General features: G+C 42.8%; 1 protein-coding gene across 2 annotated transcripts in view; it reads right to left on the minus strand.

Moving 5' to 3' along the window:
• KITLG (KIT ligand) overlaps window positions 1-15,898 on the minus strand; it is a 120,095-nt gene extending 104,197 nt beyond the window's left edge. Inside the window, exon 1 of one of the 2 annotated variants that reach the window (XM_020993458.2) lies at window positions 15,444-15,898. In XM_020993458.2, coding sequence (XP_020849117.1) covers window positions 15,444-15,458 — 15 coding nt within the window. In that variant the 5' untranslated portion in view covers window positions 15,459-15,898. The remainder of the gene's footprint in view (window positions 1-15,443) is intronic. The other variant, XM_020993457.2, reaches the window with a different exon arrangement.
• Window positions 15,899-16,447: the final 549 nt, after the last annotated feature.

Genomic DNA, 16,447 nt, shown 5'->3' on the forward strand with positions numbered 1-16,447 from the left:
TCTGACTTCTAAGTAAAAACTGTCAGCAGCTACAGGCATGGCCCGGCTCCTACAGCTGCTTTGGGGCCTCCTGGGGCCTCAGGAAGGGAGTCATCCAGGAGAGAGTTATTTCAAAGGGGGCAGGAGGTCTACTGTCAGAAGGAGGGGCGACAGTACCACCACAATGAATCACATTTTTCCCTCAACTAACTTGGACTGTTTTTTTATTCTCCTCCAGGTTGCCGGTTCCTCTCCACCCACCAACTCTTTGCTATTTATCATTTTACCCACGAGAAGTCCTGTAAAATTGCAAAGATGCTGCCTGCAGCCAGCTTTCTGGTGCCCAGTCATAATACAATTCCATTTGCTTTTATTCATTTCAGACCACACAGATACTGAGACGTGGATGGGGAAAGAAAGAGCATGGTAAGTATTACATTACCCTTGGTTACATGGGCTTCCTTGGGCTGCTTGTCTTTGGAAGGACATAACAAGAGGCAGCCTGGGGATGGGGGTGGGGGGGAAGTGCTCACCAGGGAACTGGGGCTGGAGGCAGGAAGGCATAAGTTCAAATACATCCATCAAAACATGGACAGCTAGGCGGTGTTGGAGGTAGAATGCCAAATTTGGAGTAAGACAGACTTGAGTTTGAATAATGACTCAGTTACTTAATAGCTCTATGACCATTTAAACTTTCAGGGTCTCAATTTCTTCAGGTATAAAATGGAGATATTAAAAGCACCTATCTCACAAGGCTGTTGTGAGAATCAAATAATATATGAAAAGGTTATTAAATGCTGCCTATTCAAATACTATTTAGGACACTTATTTTCAGATTCATCGAGAATTAATCATTTAACCCAAGGGTTCCCAATCTTTTTCATCATCATACTCCTTAGCTTTAAGTAAACTTTCCCATGCCCCCTATTCAATGTGAAAGGAAAAAAAGTCTAGAATTTACCATGTAACACATTAGAAACAAAATTAAGAGATCAGCTAATTGATAGCAGGGCAGCTAGGTGGCCTAGTGAATAAAATGCTAGGCCTGGAGCCAGGAAGACCTGAATTCAAATATTGCCTCGGCCACTAGCTGCGTGACCCTAGACAAGTCACTTAACCCTATTTGCCTCAGTTTCCTCATCTGTAAAATGAGCTGGAGAAGGAAATGGCAAATCATTCCAGTACTTTTGCCAAGAAAACCCAAATGGAGTCATGAAGAGTTGGATACAACTGAAGAACAATTTCAATAGTATAACATAGTTATTTACCAAACAGTCACCATACCCACTTGACAACCTCTCTGTACCCCTACTAATACCTGACTTAACCTCTTTGAGGCTCAGACACCTCAATAAGACTATAAGTTATAAACAGCTGTGAACTCCCTGGGTAAAAGGAATTCTCACAACATGAAATCAGCAGCTCCTTGTATAACTAACAGAGCACCAAACTTGGTCTTGGGTTTCAGCCACACTGCAGCTACTTACTAGCTTATTGACTATGAGGGAAAAAAAAGAAAACCAACATTCTGTCTCAGTTTCCTAACTGTAAAATTAGAGATAATAAAACTTTCATGCCCTGTTCCCAGGATTGTTTTAAGGCTCAAAGGAGATCACAGATTTAGAATTAGAAAAGAACTTACAGGCCTTAGAGTCCATCCTTCTTATTTTTGCAGATAAGGAAACTGAGGTCCAGTTAATTAACTTACCTAAGCTAATACAGGTAATAAGTGACATAACATGTTGTGGTATATCATTGAATCATGTCATGTTATACTATGTTACACTGGGTTATGTTACATGTGGTATTGGGATGGAACTGGATTGTATAGGATGGGATGATATAAGAATGGATGTGATATTTTGTTATGTTGTATCGTGTTGTGTCAAATATCATGTCATGTCATGTTGTATTATATTATACTATGTTAACATTAGGTTAAATTATATGTGGTGTTGGCATGGGGTGTGATAGGATGGGATGGGATAGGAATGGATGGGATGTTTTGTTACGTTGTATTGTGTCAAATGTGATGTTATGTTATGCAGTGTTGTGATATTACTATCTGTTTCTATAAAGCACAATCTAAACTTAAGTTCTTTCTTTTCTTCTACTTATCATAGAGCTCAAAGGTCAGAAGTGAGAACTGGAATATGAAGCTCAGAGGGGAATGCAATCATAAATTTAAAAGTCCAACTATTATTACAGCATTAGTTTGTGCACTCATTAGAAGCAGTGGAAATTAAATTTAATCTCATTTTTCAACTTTCACATGAAGCAGCATGGCATAATAGACTTGGCTTGGAGCCAAGAAGACTTAGGTCTGACATGTACTGGCTGTGTGACCCTAGCCAATCCCTTAACCTCCCAGTGCTCTAGTTAAGACAATAACAGAAACAGTCCAATGAAATGAGAGGTCCAGGACAGTCTCTATTCCTCATTTCTCTCTGTGTATCACTTAAAACAGTGAAGTGTTGTATCTGTGATTTACTGGTATTTATTTTATTTTAAGGTAGTGATTTTATCAAACTTTCAGATTCTTAGTACCAAGACACAAAATTTCACAGACAAGGAAACAGAAGACCAGAGAGGTTGAATAAGGTCTCAGGGTTACATAGCAAATTACTGGCAGAATCAGAATTAAAACCCAGGTTTCCAGACACTAGTACCTAAAATTCTCATTACAGCAAATGCTTTCTGCAGAAATTAACCAAAAGGTATTGGGCATCATTTCTTATTGTCAGAGTTGCCATATTTTTGAATGTTTCATAAATTTCAAAATTTTGGTTGCTTATCAAAGAGGGTTTTTCATTCATACTCAAGTTCATATATTAACTGCCTTAATAATTCAGTAGAAGCTCCTTGCAGGTAGGGATTATTTCATTCTTTGTATTTGTATCACAGTGCCTACCACAATGCACACAGAAAGTATGTAATAAATGCTTGTTGAATGACTGACTTATTAATAATCCAGAAGACCTGGGTTCAAATGCTGCCTCTGCCATTTACTACTAGTGTGACCTTGGGCAAGTCACTTCATTTCTATTCCCCCACCCCACCCCAGTTTTCTCATCTGTAAAATGAAGGTATTAGACTCCATGACCTCAAAGGTCCCTTCCATCTTCATTCTGATGAAAATGGTTCAGTAACTTTCATGAACTGATAGAGAGAGAACGAGGAAAACAACAATACACAATGATCACAATGCAAATGGAAAGAACAGCCATCACAAAATAATCAAAACTGAATGTTGAAAAATTATTAAGAATAAGCTTAGCTCCTAAAGAGAGAGAGATATGAGAGAAACCTCCTTTGCAGAGATAGGGGAGGGGAGGAGGGTCCATGAGTGTGTAATAGTATATGCAACATCAAGATATTTTTCAATGTGTTGGCCAGTTTTGATAGTTTTTTTCTTCTTCCTCTCTGTAAAAATGTTAAAAGTGATGACGGGGGTGGGGCACAGTGTGAGAGGGATTCTGAGGAAAGTCTAAGTTACATCAAAACAACAGATATCACTAAACAATGGTTCAGTGAAAACAGACTCTAAATAAAATGGAAATTAATTTTTTAAGCTTACCTTATTTATTTTACAGATGAGAAAACTGGGGGAAATAATCTGACCAAGGTCGAAGCATTAGTGTCAGCAGCTAGATATGAACCCAGGTCCTTATGGTTTTGCTAGGTGGCGCAGTGGATAGAGTGCCCGACTGGAGTCAAGAAGACCTAAGTTCAAATGTAGCTTCAGACACTACTAGCTGTATGACCCTGGACAAGTCACTTAACACTGTCTGCTTCAGTTTCCTCATTTGTAAAATGAGTTGGAGAAGGAAATGGCAAATCACTCTAGTATCTTTGCCAAGAAGACACCAAATGGAGTCACAAAGAGTTGTACATGATTGAAAATAATTGAACAACAACTTTCAAAATCAATCATTTGACAACTGACAACATTTGTTTCAAACACGTTACTAGAGAAGGCCTTATCACAATTGCCAGGTTAACGTATAAAAGTATTCTGAGAATAATCTTTATAAAAACAAAGCAGTCCTTACTTATCTTGGGCTAGACAATTATTGGAGGGGGGCACATAGCCCAGAAAATTAGCACAGGGAGGTCAAAGAGTTTTATTTCAAAGTCCATCCTATCACCTCTGACCGCACCCAACTTTCCTCCAAGAATGAGTCCAGTGAAATGGGGAAGTTATACCTTTGTGTTGCTACATTAGTCATAGTAGCTGCTCTGATATAAAATAACACTAGACAATATGAATTATAAAGCATCCTAAGCGTTTCTTCCACTTGCTCTCTAAACAGAACCAGCTACACGGGAGACTGAGGCTAAGAAAGTCAAAGGCAGCTGCTTATGATTCTTTTGTTAAAGGGGGTGGGGAATCATAAGAGATTCCTTGGGAGGTAGCCTAGCGTAAGCAGCTAGGGAACCTAGGGGAAAAGGGAAAAAAAAAAGGAAAATTCAAATAATATTAAAAAGTTACCGCATATCAGCCAGTAAAGAGACACAGCAAAGCAAAGAAAATGTCTTCCACTACATGAAAGGTGAAGAAAGCCCAAGTGGGTAGCAGGGAAGCAGCTGACCAAGTGAATTTCATTCATTTGAGAGAAGAAAAGATGGGTGTGTGCCTCTTTTCTTCATGGGAGCATGTGCACAATATGGGGACATAGAACTGAATCACAAAGAGTAGCCAACTTTTCATTTCTCTCTCTGTCTCTGTCTGTGTCTCTCTCATCTCTTTTCTGTCTGTCTCTCTCCCTCACTGCCTTCCCCTCCATCTCTGTCTCTCCCTCTTTATCTCCCTCCCTCCATTTCTGTCTCCATCTGTCTGTCTTTCTGTCTCTCTCTCTCCCTCCGTCTTTATCTCCCTCCCTCCATCTCTATCTGTCTGTCTCTCCCTTTCTGTCTCTGTCTCCATCTCTGTGTGTGTGTGTGTGTGTGTGTGTGTGTGTGTGTGTGTGTGTGTGTGTCTCAAGAATAGTTTTACAGCTGGAAAGGACTTAGAGGTCATTCATAACCTCTTTATTTTATAAGAACACTAAGAGACAGGTTCAGAGCCAGGATTCAAACAAAGATCTTTTAAAAAAAAATCTTTGTTGATGGACTGAGAGTTGGTTCTAAAGCCTCAACTTTATTTCAAAGCCTTTTCCAGGCTTAATCCAGATGGGACAGTGTGATGAGATAGGAGAGCTGGCCTGAAGGCCTGGATTCAAATCCTTCTCTGACATACACTGGTTGTGTAACCCTGGGCAGCTGAATGGTCCAGAAGGTAATTATTTAAGACTGTTCATTGCAGAGAAACTGCTGACCTGAATTGGAGTTTCCTCACTTGGCATTTCCACATCTAAGGATATGCTAGTAAATGTTTAACAATGAAAAAAATGTTTGACAGGCTTAAATTTAATCTGCATTGTAAATATTTCCTCTATCAGTTTCTCAAGTCTAGACAATCAACAAAACAGTAAGTCAAGCCAGGATTGTAGGGTGTAAATGATCACACAGAAAATTTAAAAATTGGCTGCAAATCAGTGAGCTCTAGCACACTCCTGCTGACCAATTAGATCAGAGGTCTGGTCGTTATTCCCTAGAGTACAGATGAGGCAAAGAGCTAAAGGAAAAGAAACTGACTCTCTACAGTGAAGCGCCCAGGATGGAAACCTGTCCATAGGCTACCATGGTCTTTGAGGGTTCCTGGTCCATGGGGTATATTGGGGGTGGGGGGTTACTCTGTCTACTGTACACTGCCAAAAGTACTCAAGTTTGAATGATCCAAACATCTTCTTTGGTTCCAGAATGTTCTTCTATTGGAAATGGTTTCGTTCATCACTTCCGGGTAGATGCTTGACTGTGATGGAAAATAATGAACCAATCTGGATAAAATATCAGGCTCTCTGGATCCGTACACTCTACCAAATATCAAATAGCATCGGCCTGCCTGCAGGACAGTGTTTGTTTTGGCTGGTTGGAGGATGGGGTGGGGAGAAGGAGGGAACAATGTTAAATGTTAGCTGGCATTGCGTTCTTCTGTTAGGAACCAAAATGGCCGGGGTGGGGAAAAGGATGAAGGGGATAGTTCTAGCAGAAAATGGTATCCTTTTTCTTCTGAAGAGTCTGTGCAATGAGGAAGGAGAACAGGGAAAAGACATTCAAAGCTGAAATATAGAAACACTCAGTCTCTTTGGGAATGTGTACTCTTTGGAAAGTCATTTAGGGCGATGAAAGACTTTCAAAGTAACTATATTTTATGAAAAAGTTGGATTACAACTTAGCTAGCCCCCTCAATTCAATAAAACAAATACATTTTTAGCAACTTAATTGGGTTGGACCAGATCTTCCTCTTGCCATATGGTTGTTTTCCTCGTTCTCTATACTGTTAGCACGGAGATTTCCAAATCTTGGAAGGGCCTAGTCAATTTCAAGCCATTCTAAGTCAGCATTACTAAAAGCTATGGGCTGGTTCGGCCAAACTGGGCTAGTAGATGATTACACTCCCCCTCATTCCCCACCCCCATCTCTAGCCTTCTGCCTCCTCTGTGGAAGGTCCTCCACACCTGGAACACCACAGTGACTGGCATATAGTAGGTGCTTAATAAATGCTAGTTAACTTACTAATTGAATGTCCTCTGCATCAAAGATCAGTTCAGGTACCCCCTTCCTGACACAAAATTCTCTCTAATCCTGACTGCAATCTTCTATCTGTTCTTTCTCAAATATTTCTAAATTACTTTGTCTAGATTTTTCCTTTGTCCTCATCACCTTTTACATTTTGCAAATGACCTCTATTAGATTATAAACTCCCTAAGGGTTGGGATTACAGTTATCCCCTCCATATCCCAGGGATAGGGACATGGCACCCCTGTGATCTGGAAAATCATGTAAAATGTTTTTGCCCTCCCTTTAATTGGGATTTTTTTTTCTTTTATGGAGTGTTTGCAGTACCCTGTTGTAAAATTTGGGTTAAGAATTTTGTCATAGGCTCTGTGTCCTCTGCTGGCCTTCATATGTCATCTGTGGCTTCCGCCAAACTCCCAAAAACATTCCCATTTAATTTCTTATGCCAACCAGTAATACATGGAAACTAGGATGGGGAAAAGTCCAATGTGGAAGGGATAACTGTAGGTTCTTGTGTATACATCACTAGCACCTAGTCCAATTTCAGTAGACAATAGATAGGGGATTGGGCCCAGACCTGTGGTTTCATTGCTAAGAGGAACTCCCAGATGAGGAAACACCCTCCACCACTGAAGGTCAGCATTTTCTTTGCGATATAGAATCTTAGCATTGCTTGTGTCACTAAGAGATGATGTAGCTTGCCCAGGGTCACACAGTTACTTTGTGTCAGAGGCTAGACTTGAACCCAAATCTTCCTGGCTCCTTTTATATTTGGTCTTATTATTTGGGACTTATTATATTTGCTCCCTCCAGGACCAAATATAAAATCCTGCTTGGATCTTAAGCTCTTCACAACTTGGTCCCTTCTTACCTTTCCAGTCTTCTTATACTTTATTCCATCCATGCACGCTATTCTCCAGTGACACTGACCACCTTTCTGTTGCCATTCCATCTCCTAACTCTGTCTTTTCATTGGTCATTCTCATACTGGAATGTCCTTCCTCCTCACCTCTGAGCCCTGCCTTCCCTGGCTTCCTTCATGACCCAGCTCAACAAGATGCTCTCAGAAAAACCTGTAAAGACTTACATGAACTGATGCAAAGTGAAATGAGCAGAACTAGGAGAACATTGTACGCAGTAACAGCAATATTGTAAGATAATCAACTGTGAATGACTTAGCTATTCTTAGCAATACAATGATCCAAGACAACTCTGAAGGACTTACGATGAAAAATGCTGTCCATCCCCAGAGAAAAAAACAAATGGAATCTGAAGCCAGATCAAGGTAATTTTCTTACTTTATTTTTCTTGTTGTTGTTTTTTTTGGTGGGGGTCTATGTTTTCTTTCACAATATAACTAATATAGAAATGCTTTGCATGACTACACTTGTATAACCTACATAAAATTGCTTGCCTCCTCAGTGGAGGGAGGGGAAGGAGGGAAAGAATTTGGAACTCAAAATTAAAAAAAAATGAATGTTAAAAATTTTATTTACATATAATTGGGGGAAAATAAAATACTAAATAAAAAAAGACCAAGCTCAAATCCTGCCTTCTGCAGAAGGCCTCTTCCTATCCCCTTAATAGTACTACACTCCCAATTTACCTTCTTTGTATCTTTTATGTACAGAGTTTTTAATATGTTGTCACCTCCATTAGAATGTGAGATTCTTGAGGACAGGGACTCCGGGCTGTTGTAGCAGCAAGATACTCCACTTCTTGGCTCCAAGCATTCTCTCTGGCTGTCCCCCATGCCTGGAATGTTCTACCTCCTGTGATCCAGCTACTGACCTCCCTGGCTTCCTTTAAGTCTCAACTAAAATCCCAACTTGTACAAGAAACCTTCTGTAACACCTCTTAATTTTTCCGCTTTTCCTCTGTTAACAATTTCCTATTTATTCTGTATATAGCTTGCTTTGGATAGAATTGTTTACATCTTGTCTCCTCCATTAGACTGTAAGCTCCTTGAGGGCAGGGACTGTCTTTTGCCTTTTTTTTGTATCCCTAGCACTTAGCACAATGTCTGGCAGGTAGCAGGCACGGAACCAATGTTTACTGATTGACTGGTGGTTTTTGCCTTTCTTTGTATCTCCAGAGCTCACCAGAGTGCCAGATATATAGTAAGCACTTAATAAAAGTTTGTTGACTAAGAATCCAAAATTTTCTTTTGCATAAGTAAATTTCCCTCATTACCTAAGCAACATAAGGCTACTCTACACACACAGCACAAAGGGATTTACCTTGAAATGTTTTCAGCAGATCTTTTGTTCAAATTTTCTTCCAACCCTTTTCCAGGGAACAAAAAGCCCTTTCCTAATGGATATATAGGAAAATTTCTTACCTTTCCAGTAATAATAATTCACATTAGGTAACAAGGTAGTTTACATATCACATCTCATTTGAGCCTTACTAGAACCCTATGGTAAGTAGGAAAGATAGCACTATGCCCATTTTATAGCTGAGGCAACTGAGTTTCACAAAAGGTTAGAAGACTTGTCCAAGATCAAGCAGCAGGCACTTTTGATACCAAGGCAATTGCTTTCAATTGATTTCTGATCATCAAACATTGTTTTTTTACCCTCCCTGAAATCTCTCAGAAACATCCTCCGAATCAGAAATAAAAGTACGGCCCAGTACAGTTAAGAGTAAATGGAATCACAAAACCTAGCTCCCAGTGGGGACTATGTGGATGACTAGTTCTGTGACCTTGGGTGAATCCCTTAAATTTCTCTGAGCCTTACTTTCCTCATCTATAAAGTGGACATAAGAATGGTCAAAGTACCCACTTCCTGGGACTGTTTCAAGGATCCCATAAGACACTGTATGTACAAGCACTGTAGGCTTTAAGACTACAAATGTCTTGGAGCCTACTGGCACATGGGTAAGATTGAGGTTCCTCTAAGGGAGTCCCTCAAACCTCCAAAAGCAGAGGTCCAGTCACTGGCCCCATCCCTACAAGCATGGTCTATAATATCATTAACTAAAGCTTTTAACTAAGTTTAATTGTCATGATTTAAATTGAGTGCCTTCCAATCCAGGATAGATAGACGGACAGACAGACACACAAACAGATAGACAGACAGAGAGACAGAAAGATGTTTGTGTGTGGAGAAAGAGATGAGGGGGGGAGAGAGAAAGAGACAGTGCATTATTTTATTTTAAGTGGCATATATAGGGAGTTGGATTCTCTACAATGTACATAGTGAGCGCATGTAATTATGTAGCACAAGTGCTATAAAAAGATTCACGACATATATAGTATATATATTTATACCCAATTCCCTAATACTATATGTTTACATATTTTTTGTTGTTCAGTTGTTTTTCAGTCATGTCCAACTCTTTGTGACTTGAGTTGAGGTTTCTTGGTAAAGATATTGGAGTGGTTTGCCATTTTCTTCTCCAGCTCATTTTACAGATGACAAAACTGAGGAAAACAGGGATAGGTGACTTGTCCAGGGTCACATAGCTAGTAAGTATCTTGGGCTGGATTTGAACTCAGGAAACTGAGCCTTCCTGACTCTAATCCTTCCTCCTCCTTCCTGCCTTGAACCTCCTCTCCCTCCATCCCCTTCCTTTCTTCCCTCTCCTCCCCTCTTCTCCCTCCTTCCCCCTCCCTCCTATCTCCTGCCTCTTCCCTCCAGTCTCCTCTTACCTGCTTTCTCCCTCCTCCCTCCTGTCTCTTGCCTCCTCCTTTTAGACACCTGTTGAGCAATCTGGCAAGTGCCTTAATCCCTAAGGCCACTCTTTAGGACTTGTCACCTGTGGTCTGCCTTCGTGCATGTAGTTCCCACACCGAGAGATCCCCCCACATTGGTGAAGGCACAGATCCAGGTCTGGGAAAGCAATAAGGCATATGGTAGAAATAACATGGAAAGAACCTGGGAATCTGCTGGATTCCAAATCTGGGATTCTTGCTCACTCGTTGTCTGACCTTTCGCCAATCACCTATCTTCTCTGGAAGCCTAGCTTTCTCTTTTGTAAAATAAAGAGATTAAATTAAGATGATCTCAGTAGCCCCTGTCAGTGCTGAATCTAACAACTGATGTAAACTCTTCCCATAAGAATTTCATCAAATGTACTAAACTTATGCTGTATCACTCATCAAAACATCCTGGATATTAAAGGTATTTTCACAGACTCAATTAGATTGAAATCAATCAATAATCATACATTAATGTACTAAGTGCTTATTATGTGCCAAGCACTATGCTGAGCCCTGGGGATACAAAGAAAAGGTTTTTTTAAAACTGCCCTCAAGAAGCTTATATTTTAATTAGTAAACAATATGTAAATAACTAAGTAATAATATATACAGTACTTTGAACTTTGCAAAAATATTATCTAATTTTATCCTCACAACAACCTTGAGAAGTAGGTGCTATAATTATTCCCCTTTTGCAGATGAGGAAACTGAGGCAGACAAAAATTCAGTGACTTGCCTAGGATTGAGAAGCTTTTAAGTGCCTGAGGCTACATTTGAACTCAAAGTCATTCTGACTCCAAATTCAAGGTAGGGGAAAAGCCTAGAGAAGGTAGTTCAAATGACAACAGTATAAACCCAAAGAAGCATTGTTTCCTTTGTTTTATAAAGTACTCTGGGGGAAGGGATGAGCAGGGATTTGGATTTGAATGAGTATTCTATGATACTACTCTGGCTCTGTGACCTTTATGGACAAGTCACTTAACTTCTGCCTGCCTCAGTTTCCTGATCTGAAGAAACACAGAGGTCCTTACAATACCCACCTCACAAAGTTCTAGTCTGGAGCTTAATGTATATGAAGGACGTCGCAAATACTAAAGAACCACAGATGGTTTAGTGAAAGGGACTGGATTTGTGATTTCCTCAGTCAGTTAGGCCCTTCATTAACCACAGAAATAAAAGACCTTCTAAATTAAGAGTACTCAACCCTCTTCATGCACCACAGATACCTTTAGCAATATGGTGAAGCTTTTCTCAGAATAATGTTTTTTAAAAAGAATTCCAAAAAATGCTAAATTTGTAAAAATAAAGATGTAAATATTCCTTTCACATCTCAATTCACCTTGAAATCTATCAGGCCCCAAGTGAAGAATACCTGATTTAAACTAACAATTTAAACCTGAGAGGCAGAATTAGCAAAGACAAGATTGTATGTGAGGGACCAACCAGTCAAACCTCAGTGCCTGAAGCCTGCAAGGGAATCATGTTGGCCACTCATACAATATTGCAGAGGGACATTATTTTAAAAAACCAAAAAAAAAAACCAAACCTTTTGGCTTGAAGAACTCACCAGTGAAAAGGAGAAGACAATTTTTCCTCTCCCCCTCTGATTCTCCTTTGGAGATGTTCCACTTTATCTCATGCTAATTTCCACAGTGTTCCCTCTCAGTGGCAGGAATGTGCTATTACTAGGAGGAACCCAAAAGGAAACTTTGAAGGTCACTTACTCGCTGGAGATGAATGCATCCATTCACCAAGGGTCTTCCTCGGATTGGGCCACAAGCCCTTTACCGCACCACTCAATTCCCCAAAGAGGCCACAAGCTTTTAACTTGTTCCTACAGGTCACATTTCTAAAATATTTAACTGTCTCCAATGTCCCCAGCCAGCAGCATCCTGAGGCATTAACACCATGCAGCTTTTCAGGGTAGACTGACCTCTTTCTAGTTCCTAATGGAATCATTCCATTTAATCCTACACCCATAAAGGAGATTACAGAGCTCACATTAATTCCACAAAGCAAGCATATAATCATGTGATGCAATGTCAGTCACTAAGTCAGTTAACTAGCATTTGTTAAGCTTCTGCCATGGGCCAAGTACTGTGCTAAGTGCTTGGGATTCAAAGAAAGAAAAAATGGAAAAAGAAGCGACTGGAGTCAGGGAACTAGTTTCAAATCCTGACTGTGTGACCTTGGGCAAGTCATTTGGCTTCCTTGGGCCTGAATTTCTTCACCTGCAGAATGAGGAAGAGGGGTGAACTAGGGACCCTCTGAAGGCCTCCTTCAGCTCTAAAGCTAGGTCCTGAGGATATAGGGCTGGGTGTTTATCAGCTTGTCAGTTTGGGAAATGAAGTGCGGTACTGTGGAAAAGAGGGCAGCTAGGTGGTAGAGTGGATAGAGTGCCTGTCAGTTGAGTCAGGAAGGCTCATCTTCCTTAGTTCAAATCTGGCCTTGGATACTTATGTGTTACCCTGGACAAGTCACCTATCCCTGCCTGCCTCAGTTTCCTCATCTGTAAAATGAGTTGGAGAAGGAAATGGCAAACCACTCCAGCATCTCTGTCAAAAAAAAAAAATCCCAAATAGGGGCATGAATAGTCCGCCATGACTGAACGATAACAAAAATGGGGGAAGGGGGGGAGTGAGGATTAAGCTGATTGCCTCCAGAGTTCTCTATATCTATCTATGATCTCCAAGTGGCTTCCACCTGCTTCTTTTAAATAAGCACACTTTAACCATTTTACCTTTACCAGAAGCATCTTGATTTACCTGTCTGTGCATATGTTATTCCCATTCATATGAGGAGCTTCTACTCTGGGAAGGAATTTCTCTGACTCACCGTCCCCATCCAGTCTAAGAACAAGCCTATTTTAAAAACCTCTCTGGTGTAAGGAGCTCTTCAGGGCCTATTTCTTTTCCTAACATTTACATTTCAATAACACTTCCCAAAGATGACCCAGTGAACTATTTAATATGTTACCTTTAAGGAAAGTGAACATTAAAAGTTAGCTTCCTGCATCTCTATTTCAAAAAAAAAATGCAATGCACGATGATTCTATTGTCTGTGGGCTACTCGCCTCAGAAGTATCCTTTTCTCTTTAGATAGTACAGAATACTAGTCTAGACTGCCTCTATCTAGATGGACTCAGTATTCTGCCTAGACCCAGAATTAGCAGATTCTGAAGACACCAAACTGTTTGAAGGTAAATCTCTTTCCAAGTGTAACTGCAGCATGAGGAGAATTGTCGTTTTTGTAGATTTCACTGAATATTGCAGCTGCCACTTCAAAAAAGGGTTGTTTTTGGTTTTTTGTTTGTTTTTTTTTTAAGCAGGGAAAAAACCTCTTCGCTTCCACCCCCTTCCCCCTTTAGTTCAAGAATTGTAAGCGCCTGTTTAACTCCTGGGGGTAAAAGGGAGGCAATGAGAGAACATGCAGCCAATACATCAGTTTTTTCACTTTGGGTTGAGAGTAAGACTGCAAAGTAGCTCCAATAAACTGTCTCTAGAATGGCTAACTAGAAAGACGACCCATTCAAAATAACGTCTCAGACAACTCCCTTTTAAACATCTATACCAAGTTAAAAAAAAAAAAGCCGATCCAGCAGTAGAGTTCAACAGTGCCATAAGCAGACGCAATCAACAAATACTTATTAACATCCTACTATGTGTCAGGCATAGTGCTAGGTGCTGTGTATACAGATACTCAAAGTTACCTAAAATTAACAATCTAATAGACCTCTTAGACTCCAGTGAGACGGCACAGCAATATAGCAACGCTGGTAGCGGGCTGGCCTTGGCATTAGGAAGCCTAGGGTTCAAGTCCGGGCTCTGATACGCATTAGCTCCGTGACCGTCGGCAAATCACTTAATCTCTCTCTAAGGCTTAAATTACACGCGGACCTAGATGGGTGTAGACACTGATACAAACACGGCTCCGACTAAAAATAAATAGCATTTTATACTGTAATCTCAGGAACTCTGATTACAACTTTAAGGAACACTTTCCTTGGCTTCCTCCCCATCCCCCTCCGCCCGGTATAGTACGGTGGGGTTGGGAATTCTTGGGCTGGTAAAATAGTAATGCCTGGCCTTCCTGGGCAATGTATCACACACACACACACACACACACACACACACCCCTCTCACACACACACACACACCCCTCTCACACACACACATCTTACACACATACCACGAACACACACACATACCATAATCACAGGCACCACACACCACACATACACCACACATACCACACAGCACACGCGCGCGCGCACACACACACACACACACACACACACACACACACACACAGAGTTAGCAAAACTTCTCTGGGAGCAATCAATTGCTTCCAGGAGCTATTTCACCCCTGGATCGGATTTGCCGGTCTTCAGCACAGCTGTGTGGTGTCCTATGCCGCAAAAGACCAATCTATTTCCAAAGTCTGAGAGAGAATCTGGGGCGCTGCATGCGCTGCTTTGCAGGCACACTGCTTTCAGAAGCTTCGGACCTGCACGGACTTGGGGAGTGTGCAAAGAAAGGTGTGTGAGTGCGCACGGGTATCTGTGTGTGTGTGCATGTGTTCGTTTGGGGTGCGGGGATTTCGTTTCATAATCTGCCGAGATCCATGTGGAGATTTCTCCATAGTAAAATCAACGTCTTCCCTGGCTAACTTTTAACGCTCCAATCTTTCAGAAAAAGATCTCCTCTGACAACTAGTCTCCCGTTCTTTTCCAAACTTAAAAAAAAAAAGACTTGCCTCTCCAATCAATCCATCAGTCAACAAGCACTCACTCATTAAGCGCTTACTAGGTGCCGGGCACCGAGCAAATTGCTAGGGAGGCGAATGCAAGAATCAGCTCTCGGGGAGCTTCGGTTCTCAATGCAATGTGCACATTCCAAGTCCCTCGCCTTTGGGTTCCTGAACAAGGCACTTCCATCCTTCCCTTTCTCACCACCAACACCTTCCCCTAGGTGGTGAAAGGGAGGAGGGGTTCCAAATCCCTGCTGGGGATGACCGGGTGCGCAGATTCTCCCCACCCTGGGGCACACACACCGGCCTCTCCGGGAGCCGCGCTCTTCCCTCCAGCCTGGTCCCCAGCCCAAGGGGGCACGAGGCGCGGGGCGCGTTGTCTACTTACTTGTGTCTTCTTCATAAGGAACGACAGCGCTGCAATCCAGCCCAGGCAGCGGTGGGGAAACTCCGTTTAGCTGTTCTGTGGCTCCAGCATATTGCTCGGGGAGCGGCGGAGGCGGCGGCAACTGCAGCGGAGGCAGCGGCGGCTGCGGAGAAGCGGCGGGGGCAGCAGCAGCGGCAGCGGCGGCGGCGGCGACAGCAGCAGATTGTGCACGCATTGGGCAGCCCCGACCGCTGCGCCCTCAGCTCCGGCCAGGTTCGCCGCCCGCCCCCCGCCTGCGGCGCTCGCTCACTCACTCTCTTGCTCACTCGCTCGCTCGCTCTCGGCTGGTCGCCGCGCGAGGCAGTAAATGGAGCCGGAGCCGGCGCCGGACCAGCGCTTTTATAGCTCCAGTCCTCCTGCTCCTCCGGCTGCGACGGTGGGAGCTGCAGGACGGGCTGGCGGGCGGGCAGGCAGGCAGGACACGCCTTCTTCCCTCTGGGAGCTTTGGAAAGGCGAGCGCAGCGGCAGCGAGCAGAGGAGGCTGGTTGGGAGGGGAGGGTGGATGGGTGGGGGAGGCCTCTGGGATGGTGGGGCGGGGGCGGGGGGGAGTAGGAAGGGGGAGGGAGGGCGGTAAGAACTCCAGTCAGTGCTAAAGAAGTTGGACAAATTAGGCCAAGCTCATCCCATTGCCAGCGAAGGTAACCCGATCCCATCTTTCTTGGGCACGCACCGGCAGAGGCTACGCGCGAACAGGCTGCGGGAAGGGAGAAGCAAGGAGATCCGCAGCTGGAGCCCGCCGCTACTGCTGCTGGGGCTGCCCGCTGAGCCGCGAAGGAGCAGGGTGCAGGGAGCTGCCGCTTGACCTCGGCCCTCGGTGCCCTCTCCCGGGCTTCGGGAGGCTCCAAGGCTCACCTGTCACCTCTTGGGGACCAAGCAGATTCCGACGAACGCCACCGTTCACAGCTCGCCCAGTCCTGGAACCTGCTCTTTTCTCTGGGGAGGGAAGTTTCGCATCCCGGCCCCGA

This window comes from Phascolarctos cinereus, unplaced genomic scaffold, assembly GCF_003287225.1.
Source record: "Phascolarctos cinereus isolate Bilbo 61053 unplaced genomic scaffold, phaCin_HiC Scaffold_1;HRSCAF=81, whole genome shotgun sequence".
Lineage (NCBI taxonomy): Eukaryota > Metazoa > Chordata > Mammalia > Diprotodontia > Phascolarctidae > Phascolarctos > Phascolarctos cinereus.